At 32.9% G+C, this 11,080-nt stretch overlaps 1 protein-coding gene across 1 annotated transcript; it reads right to left on the bottom strand.

Moving 5' to 3' along the window:
• Positions 1-3,546: 3,546 nt before the first annotated feature.
• On the bottom strand, positions 3,547-6,633 carry LOC131002676 (protein FAR-RED IMPAIRED RESPONSE 1-like). The gene is made up of 2 exons (XM_057929146.1): positions 6,423-6,633; positions 3,547-5,624 (listed from the first exon to the last, which is right to left on the bottom strand). The coding sequence occupies exons 1-2, from the start codon at positions 6,631-6,633 to the stop codon at positions 3,547-3,549; spliced, it is 2,289 nt and encodes a 762-aa protein (XP_057785129.1).
• Positions 6,634-11,080: the final 4,447 nt, after the last annotated feature.

Genomic DNA, 11,080 nt, shown 5'->3' with positions numbered 1-11,080 from the left:
ACACTTAACTTCGTCTCCCGATTTATTTATTTTCTATTTTTGAAACGGGTCCCACCGGCCTATTTATCAATGTATTAGAAAGAATGTACTTCTTTTATTTGATATTTTTAATGAAGTTTCATTTTGTATGATATAATCCCGAAGAGAAGCAGGCAAGTTTCATTTATTCGTTTTTCATTGCTTCATTTAATTCTACTTTTTTTTCCATTGGGTTTCACTGAATTTTGCAATGTTGAAGAAGAAAAACTTTCATTTTATTTTCTTTAATTTTATTTTTACGTGCATTTGATTAATATGGATGCTAATAATTTGAGTAGTTGAAATTTCCAAGATTCATGTGTGTTATTTCGTAGATTCAATCCTTTGTTAAAAATATTTTGCTTATATAATGGCTGCCAATAAGAATATAATCTATCAATTGAAACTTTAAGAACTAGGGATCGTATGCTTATTTTGCTCTTATTATCCCTCAATTGACAATTTATATCTGTAGAGTGAGACTTTGAAAAATAGAAAATAAAAAAAATGAAAAATATTGGATGTACAGAGTTAAGTGTCCATCGAGAATAGGAAAATTCTACACACTTTGTGAAATGTTGAGGGCTTAACAGCCCAAAATCAAGATATAGGAAGATAAATATGTTAGGGGTTATATTCTCTGCATCCCACTTCAAGTGTCCTGTTTTTTTTGCCACAGTTATTTAAGAAAATATTAATTACTAGATTATAAGTGATGTGGTGTAGAATTGAAAAGGTCATGTGAGCTCCAAAAATTCTTATTTTTTGAAAATATTTTTTTTCATAAAAAAAATAAAATAAAACATTTAAAGTGAAAAATGAAACGATGAGAGCATATAATAGGAGAGTATTTACTACTTCTCCTCGTATTCTTTTTCTTAGATCAAACGTCTTTAATACTAAAGTAGAGTACTGTGCATGTTAGGTAGCAAAGGATGCCATTATAAATATTTTAATAAAAAATGCTTCGGAATTTGCCAGTTCACTATGGAAATACTTTAGTAAACTTTTAGAAAAAGGCTTGGACTGAAATGCATATAAGGTGGCATTGACGTATACAAGTCATGGTCTTTGTATATATGATTAATACATTATCTGCTTTTAACAATTAATAATGGTAAAGGAAACACATGATGCGCGTTTAGGTTAATTATTATTGCAATAAAGATCTTATCAGCAGTAGTGCTTACCAATAATTAATATTTATAGTTTTGGTCTTTAAATTCGTTTTGTCATAAAAAGTACTCTTGGTTAATTTTTTATTTATCGCTACAAAAAAACAATAAAGCTATTTGGACAAATTTTGTCCAGCCAAAAAGGATAAATTGGTAAATCCTAATAGCATGTATAATAAAATAAATAATTAAATATTTATAGATGTACCAAAATAGCCTTTATCTTTATTATTGTGGAGAGAGAAACCTACAATAAATAGGTTTGAATAGCTTTATTATAAAGTTATGGCTGCAATGTGTTTTATTCGAAAAGTGTGTTTGCAGTGTGTAGTTTCCCATGCAACAACCTTTCACTCCATAATAATAGAGGTTTTCATGCAAATTATGCTGAAACAACTTTGAAACACTATGGAAATAAAATATGGAAAAGATATAAAGAAGTTTTATGTGGTTTTTGAAGGAAACGAAAATTGTGGAAGTTGTTTAATTTGTATAATTATTGAAAATTATGGAAGGCGTTATGAGCTCTGGTCTCTAAGATCAGGAAATAGCTTCACCTTTTTATATTTTCCTGCTAATATTATATGCTTTTAGTTATATGTTATTTGGCACCTGCTAATAATATCCATGTTATAAATGTGAATACAATGACATAATTTTAAGAGTGAGGATCTTTTGAAGAAAGCTTCTAGTAGACCTTTAGTCATGTATTTCTCTGTTGACATATTTAAGTTTATTAAATTTTCGGATATGTGTCACAGAGGACTTGATTATTTTTTGAAAAGATTCAAAATTTGTAGGTTTGAAATGAGTCTCCAATTATGGCCAAACTTGATGTAACTGCCAGAGATCACAAATTTCTTTGTGCCATTTTTTGATTTATTTTCCAGAAGTTCCGTATGGACTAATATTTTTCCAGTTTGGATTCTGAAGTTTAGTAGTATAACATAATGTAAAAATGAAGAAATGAAATTTGGGATACTTGTAACAAATAATATAAAAACTGAGGATAATTTTTTAGCCAAAAAGTGCCTTCATTAAGTAGACCATATTGTGGGAAAATTTGGCCTTAAATAGGCAATACAAAATGACTTTAAACAAAGTCATGAAATCACTAGCAAAAAAAGAAAAGATGGAAAAACTTAAATCATAACTATAAAACTCAACCGAGTTAGATAGAAATAGACTTAAACCATAATAATACTAAGCATCGGTGGAACTAGAAACATTGATTACTACCACGGGCTTTGAACTGCCTTCTTCATCCCCAACATTATCTCCAACAATAGGCTTCTCCATCTTCACAAACACATCATACAATTTCAGTAGCGGTCCCTTCTCCAACAACAAATTTGTAACATATTGCTCGCTACCACAAGCCGATAACAAACGACTCAATAGCTCTTCAACCTCAAGTTTGATATCATTATTATCATCCCTTGCTTTTTGGTACATCAAAGCCAAACTTTTTGGAGAACTAGTTGGTAATTTAGGAGTTGTATTCATGTTATTTGGTGAAGAGACTCGTTTTTTGGGGGTGATATTCTTTTTTTCTGGTGTAGGTGTTTTTCTAACTTTTTTTGTAGGAGTGTTTTTTTTGAGTGGGCAATTTCTTTTCTGACCAAACTCCATGGAAGATGAACTGTAAAAACTGGAGAATAAACGGAAGGGAGTGGATAAATTTTTTGATTCAGTGGACATATATATATTTATAGACATGCTGCGTTAATTAGTTATAGACATGATGTGTTAATTAGTCTAGGAAGAGGAGAAGATCAATTAGTGATATTAATATTTGTCGGCCGAAAAGTCTAGGAAGATGAGAAGATCAATTAGTGATATTAATATTTGCCGGCCGAAAAATGAAGGAGTGCATAGAAATACTAATCACGCGTATCATTAAGATAGCATGACTGTTGGAATTAATAATCTGTTTGTGGTGATTGGAATTTAGAATTAAGGATAAAATATTGAGAATCAAATAATCACTTCAAATAAGTTGGAATATTTTACTTCAAATAATAGTAATATTGATATCAATATAAATATTGAGACTGCATGCATAATATTGAGTCGTTGACTTTATATGGAAAAAATCACGAATAATGTGCAACAATAATATTATATCTACAATAATTGATTATTTTTATAGGTTGACATATTAATATACGATACTTTTCTTCCATAACACATATTTACAAATTGATGAGCTAATTATTTGATGTTCCTTTAATTTGTAAAATGAAATAGTTTGACAAAATTCAAACACCACAAAAATAATATTACGATAAATTTCATAATTAAAAGATCAATATCAATTCATACAATTTAACGACTGTAAATTTATAACAACTCAAACACCACTAGCTTGAGAATTTTGTCGACCTCGACCCCTGTTAGTCGAACCTCTACCTCTCGACTTTGTGCCACGAAATGTGCTCTTTTCAGCTGAACTTTTGAATCGAAGTTCTCTTGGCCTTCCTTTGCGACGTTTCATCTCTGGATCCAAAATAATAGTGTCTTCCTCTTCAATTTCTATTGTTTCAGAGGCACTAACACGAGTCCAACACTTAAGCTCACTTGTTATTTCCCTAATCTTTTGTTTGACAAAATTGATCTTATCAATGGAATCAATGGCCAAGTCGCTGCAAATATGAAATTCTTTTTCCATCTCTTGATACCTTCGATACTCCTCGGTCATTATTGGGTACCCACCTGCAAAAGCAACACTGAAATGTGGCCTGTACACGTCCTTCCGCCATCTTCGTAGTACATATCTTTCATTAACCACATCAATCTTTTTGTGGGCTAAAACCTTCATTATGTGGCAACATAAAATGCCCTTGCACTCAAATTTTCTACAATTGCATTGAACATATTCTCCAACGGGCCGATACTCAACTACAAAATTGTATTCTTTATCATACCAATCATTCAAAGTGCCTTGTTCACAAATTTCGTACCTCTCATGTGCACCACCCACAATGGCAAGTTGCTTGAGATTGCAATTCCATAATTTTTTAATTTCATCCTGAACTAACACCATAATGTTGTTGGTGTATACTCTTGCAAATTGGCCTTCCCACTTGAAAGGCGAAATACAAACAATAGGCCTGCACTTAGACAAATATTGAGCCCTAAGCTCTTTTCGAAACTTCTCATTTACTGCAATTTCATATTGCTCCACGAATGTCTTCAAAGTGCTCCTGTATGTAATATAATGATCAAAGAAAGCATGCATTGACTCACTTCTTTGAGTAGAAGACATACCAGCCCAAAAAATATGATTAGAATATACGGGCACCCAACTCTCTCTTTCATCAAACAATTTATTCAACCACGTACTATTCTGTAAACCGTGCTTGATCTTAAAGGCTTCCCACCTCGATTCAAATTCAGAAATGCTCACACTATCATATAACATTGCATTGAAATCAAATTTCGCTGCTGTAATATCAGAAACCCCTTTGAACTTTTCACTTGTCTTTTTCACTATATGCCATATACAAAAGCGGTGGATGCTTTCAGGCATGATTTCCCTCAAAGCAATTCTGATACTTTCATCTTGATCAGTCAAAATTGCAGTAGGCTTAACCCCTTTCATTGCCTCAAGCCAATTTCTGAAAAACCACTTGAATGAATCTGCTGTTTCGTCTGTCAAGAGACAACATCCGAGCAGGATTGAGTGATGGTGATGATTTACGCCAACAATACTTCCGAATGGCATGTTATATTGATTCACAAGGTATGTCGTATCAAAGCTCACGACGTCGTGAAAATCCTCATATGCAGCTCTACTACGAGGATGTATCCACAATACATTGCGGAGTCTAGAGTCATCGTCGACATCCATCAAATAAAAGAAATCCTTATCATTCTTTTGACACGACTTGAACAACTTCTGAATGGCAACGGCGTCTCCTGCGCCTAGTCGTAACCTTCTCCTCTCTTCAACATAATTCCTACAATCTTTCACCGTTGCTCCCAAATTAGATGGTCCCCCAGCAAATATTTCCATCATCCTTATACTCTTAGATAGTCGCATCCCGGCACGATCATGTGCTTCTAACTGTCTCTTCAGTTCGCTGGACAAGTGCCTGTGAGCTGGCATGAACTCGGACATTTCTGGCTCAAGTTCATGATTGTGCTCGTTGAATACTTTGCCAATCATCCAAACACCATCACCCTTGTTTATTGCATTTATACGAGCGGGACAGTCCATCCTCTTACTATATTTTTTACTCTCCGATTGTCGTCCCCTTTCACACGTGTATTGTAGATATTTATCTCCTCTTCTCGATCTAGTTGCAACGCCGAAACCCTTAGCCTTAGCATAAGCTTTGTAGGAATCCAATAGATCATGTTCGCTTTCAAATATCATTCCAGGCCTTGGACCAGTTTGCAGCATCTCATCAATTATGTTATCATCACCTTCAAAATAAGTATTAAATTAATCAAATAATATAGGTTGACATTTAATAAAATAATATAAGAAATAATAAACTGAACACATCGAGTTAACTATGAAATATATTTTGTTAATTTAAATGTGAAAAATAAGGCAAAACCCAATCCAATCGAGCTACTCCTAAATTAACCATAACTATTGTATCTACATGTGAAAATAATTATATTATGATCATCATTCCTACTTAAAATAGTACTGACAAATATATCACTATTGTTTATATTAAAAGCCCCAACCCAGTCGAGCTGTACTCCTGTATTAAAAATATAGCTAAACAAACTAAATATTTTTTAAATTTGTAATGATCAATCTTAATAATTATACTAATAGTATATAGACTAAACCACAATTCCAAATTTGTTGCTTCACAGACAAACTATGCGGCCACCACTACCAACATTTAACAAAAAAAAAAATAACAAACAACCATTTAAAATATTAGTTATATCTTGCATTTAAAATCAGTAGGGTCAAAAAAAAAAAAAATCAGTAACTATGGCTAGCTGCCATGATACAAAAATATTTCTTCAACAGAGATCTAAGTAGAGAGGGAAACAACTTAATCTGTGAGGGAAATGCTTTTCAATGAGACTATCGCTTGCTTATCTAAACTTTATATATATGAACGATACAAGTCCTTCTATTAAAAAAAAATCAGTAATTCTGCAACCTCACAACACTCATAAGCAGCTCTTCTTAAATTTTTTGTTTCACACAGATGGAAAATATCATGCATTTAAAATGAGTAATTAAGTAATCACCTTGAAAATGAGTAGCGTCTGATATTGCAACTGTGTTATCACCTTCAAATGAGTTGTGGTTATCATCCAGTAGCATTAGTTGTTGATCTTGCTCCGTTTCTTCTTCGACAAAATTAGTTGCTGCATATGGCACCTCATTTTCCATGTCAATGTCCATTGGTCCAAATAGCTCAAGCATTAAAGCATCGACACTTGCAGCTTCATCAGCCATGGAAGAATGTTGGTTTTTCCTTTCTTTCTTTTTGGCTTGAGAATGTCTTAGGATATAAAGAAGTGTACTCTATTTATTTTAGATAAGAAATCCACACAATCTGTATATAATCCTTGACGATATTAATGCATGTTCTTAATTTCTTGGGTTTTTGATGCAGTTTACGTTGGTGACGGCTGTTTTGATGCAGGTTGGTGAAGCTGTACAGAAGATAAATTTATTGATTCTTGAGATTTTAGTTTCTTGGAGTTGGAGCAATGAAACATGCTTTATTCTAAGTTTTTAATGTTTAGATGAATCACTGCAAGTTTGCAACGAGGAAATGAGTGGAGAAGCTTTTCAATTGAGTTAATAAATGCAGGGTATAATTGTCACTTTATATATATTATTTTTAATTACAAATTTAATTGAAAAATGGGTCAACCAAAACAAGCATTTTGTCTGGACAAATTTGTCCGATTAGCATCACTCACAAAAAAATTATATTAGCAACATGAGGTTTAATAGCTAATATTTGTGTCATAAAAATTAATCGCGTTTAAAAATATAATTATTAGTGATTAGCTACATCATCAAATGTCACTCATTTTTATGACACACATAATAGTTACTAAGCCTCATGTTATTAATAATTTTTTTTGTAGCATATATATATATATATGGAGAGGTTCAAGTAAGAACCACTAAATAAAATAAGAACCATTATATATATAATAGGTAGTAATCGATCATGAGGATCCGATTAAAGTGTTTACACAACCGCTTGATTTACTAATTCAAATACATATAGAATAAATTGCATTATAACTGAGTATTCGCAAAGGAAATAGGAACATGATACATATGTGAAGATATGTATCGCCAAGAGTTTTATTTAGTAAATACGACAAAGCTCCGCTTGACATCTCATCATCATTCATCTCTTCTCAACTTGCGCATTTATAAATATATGCAGGGTTGAGTATAAAGTACCCAATGAACACATGCCAAAACTATATACATGTTTATACAAACTGTAAATTGTCATGTCATTTTAACAGCACAACAAGGGATTTTTAGCTAAAAAGGCTCAAGCTTACTAAATTCATTTGTGAATTTAAAATTTGTCTAATCAGACTAAGTTCTTTTGTACTGTATCATATTTGAAGCTGTGTACGGAGAGGCGGCCACCTCTCATAGACACTTAACTGGCCAACCCGCTCAATGACTCACGGACACTAGGTGTACACTAATCCTGGCAGGATAGCTATCCACTCAAGATCCGAATTCGATTATAAAATTGGCAAAGCCAATGTAGATAGATATCATACACAAATATCAAAATATATATGACAAGACAATAACTTAAAAGGTTTTCAATTCAAATACTTTTGAAAATAAATAAATGTTTAAACATAGCATTTAATTTTATTTGACACGTAAGAAAGCCCACCTGATTGCAAAGCTTTGCTACTAAGGGCAGTGATTCTTGTGATAACATTCACTCCAATGTTTGACCTTTATTACGAAGATACAAGGTAAGACGTTCGGAAATCCTCAATTAATGAGAATACATGTTTTTACTGTGAAATCTCTATTAATCAAGAAATTATTATTCTTAAATAATAATCAAAGTAATTTTATTAATAATTATGAATATATGATTAAATAATAAAATAAAATTAAAAGCTTGATTAATGAGTTGGATTAATAGGTCGCATTAATCATTTCGACTTAGGATATCTAATCTCCTTCATCAATTTAATTAGAATTTATCTAATTAAATCCATAATTTCAAAGAATAAGCCTAATTAATTAATACAATCTAACTAGACAAATGATTAACTATAATAGGACTCAAACAAATAACTAATTAAAGAGACCCAACTAATTAATAAAGTTTAGTCCAAACTAATTCAACTAAATCAAGGTCCAACTTAAATGAAAGGTTATTGAGCCCAAATAAATAAAAGAAGTCCAAGTAACTAAATAGAGTAAAATCGGCCCAAGGGTTTGAGCCCAAAATAGTTTAATGATTTTAAAATCCTTGGCCCAAAGATGAAGGCCCAAATTTTACTCAACCTACTTCCCTCTCTCTTAATTCTCGGCCTTTCTCTCTCTGTCTCTGTCTCTTTTCTTTTTTTTTCTCACAGATCACACATACAACACTCACCTCTCTCTCTCTCTCTCTCTCTCTCTCTCTCTCTCTCTCTCTCTCTCTCTCTCTATATCTTTCTGTCTCCGGCGAAGGCTCGACGTCGCCGCGGCAGACTGCTTCTCTAAGTCGTCGGCGTCTCGCCCTTCTCTTCCCTCTCTCAGTCTCTGGCTAAAACGCACACAAACGAACACCCACACACACACGAAATCTATCGCCTCTCTCGAAATAACCACTGCCGTCGTCGTCGCCTGAAAGCGACGGGTCGACCGCCTGTTGGAGGAACGACGCCGCCGTTGGCGGCCTCAGCTGACAGTAGGAGCTTCACCAGCCGACTGAAGCCTCGTCGTCGACGCCTGGAGTTGCTGCCGCCTGAAGTTGGTGGTTAGGCCGCCCCTCTGAACGAGCGCCGTCGCCGCTAACTGCCGGCGTCAACTGTGGACAGCAGTAGCTCTGGCAGCTGCTGCCGACGGCCACTGCCCCGCCCAGAGCCGCTGCCCTCTCGGCTTTGAAACCGGCGAAGTCAACCCATCCCCCACTCGACTTAAGAACGATAGGCTTACAGCAATTCGTAGTTGAAAACTTAGTTCCTCAATGTAATAGGATTTCATTCTTTTTCATGAGTTTTAGTGCATGAAATTAGAGCACATATCAATATTAGTTCTTCTCTGCATATTTCTAATATTATTGAAGTTATGCTATATATGAGAGATAAAGCTATGAGTTTTAGAAAGTGAAACCTTGAAAAGAGTCTCTGATTTCTTGCTGTTGTTATGAAGTTTTTGATGAATGCATGGATATTTTGTGTTGGCTGCTGGAATGATTCAGTGGTATAGAGCTGAAATAGAATTGTAGATATTGTATCACAACAATTGCAGGAGGAACTAAGAGACAGAGGGACTTAAGTTAAATCTTACCTCCACACTGGAATTTTTCTCTTGGTATGGAGCTGAACAGTGGTGGAGCCAGGAATTAATTTGGGAGGGGGTTGAGCTTACACGGGGGTTCGGGGGCGGTAGCCCCGGAGATTTTTTTTTTGGACATTCCGTATATTTAAGGCATTATTTTATTAAAAGACGAGCATAGTAGTAATAATAACGAACAATATTTTCATAGATTATATAATTTAAATATATAACAAATTAGTTTCAATACATTACAATTTTTTTTGGGACATTCTGTATTTTTAAAGCATTTTTTATTAAAAGACGAGCATAATTGTAATTATAAAGAACATCATTTTCATATACTATATAGTTTCAATATATTACAAATTAATTTCAATACATTACAAACTTTTTTTTTGTCATTTCGTACATTTTAGGCATTTTTTATTAATAGACAAGCATAATAGCAATAACAATATTTTCATAAATTATATATTTTCAATAAATTACAAGCTAGAATCAATAATAATAAAAGACAAGCATAACAATAATAGCAAACAATTTTTTTTTTTGGCATTCCATCCATTTTAGGCATTTTCTATTAGACAAGCATAATAGTGATAATAATGTATAATATTTTTATAGATTATATAGTTTTAAATAACACAATTATCCTTAAATTAATTATAAATGGAAGAATATAACAAGCTAATCAACTTTTGTAAAACAAATTTCTTTTATAATATAAACATATATCTATATATATTAAAAAAAAAAAAAAAAAACTCAAAATTTGGAAGGGGGCTTCTGCCCCCTCTGGCTACGCCCCTGGAGCTGAAATAGAATTGTAGATATTGAATTGATAATTTGTGAATGTATAGATGGGTTTGACTACAGATTTTTGCAGCCTTTGAAAATTGTAAACTTGGGATGATCTTCTTTTGCTGAAATTGTGGCTTTATCAGCTATAATATGAATTTAAGAGGCATGACTTAGAAAGAGAAATGAGTTGGTCTCTGTCTATTTCATGAACGTGTGTGTAATTTGGTCAATAGTGTACAATGTTGTGTTGGAGAAAAATAATGAGGATGAGTGTGAAGTGAATGGTGTGTACACATTTATATTGGAGGAAAATAAGGATAATGAGTGTGGCTTGGTAGTAAGGTAAGGAACTGTAATAATATCTTGCTAATATTGTTTGTTGTAAAAACTCTACGAATTAAATCTTCTAATTTAATTCGTGGTATAAGCTAGAATTAAATCACGACTTATATAATAATACACTGAACACATATAGTGTGAAATAAGTAATAAAATTATTACTCATACAGGGCTCAAGTCATAACTTCAGTGACTTGATTTAAATAACACGATTTATGATATCGGTTATTAATCTGAAAATTACTACTAATAATTATTGATAGAA

Source organism: Salvia miltiorrhiza, unplaced genomic scaffold, assembly GCF_028751815.1.
Source record: "Salvia miltiorrhiza cultivar Shanhuang (shh) unplaced genomic scaffold, IMPLAD_Smil_shh fragScaff_scaffold_173, whole genome shotgun sequence".
Classification (NCBI taxonomy): Eukaryota; Viridiplantae; Streptophyta; class Magnoliopsida; order Lamiales; family Lamiaceae; genus Salvia; species Salvia miltiorrhiza.
The sequence above is the reverse complement of the archived record's forward strand: the minus strand, read 5'-3'. Positions and strand labels throughout refer to the sequence as shown.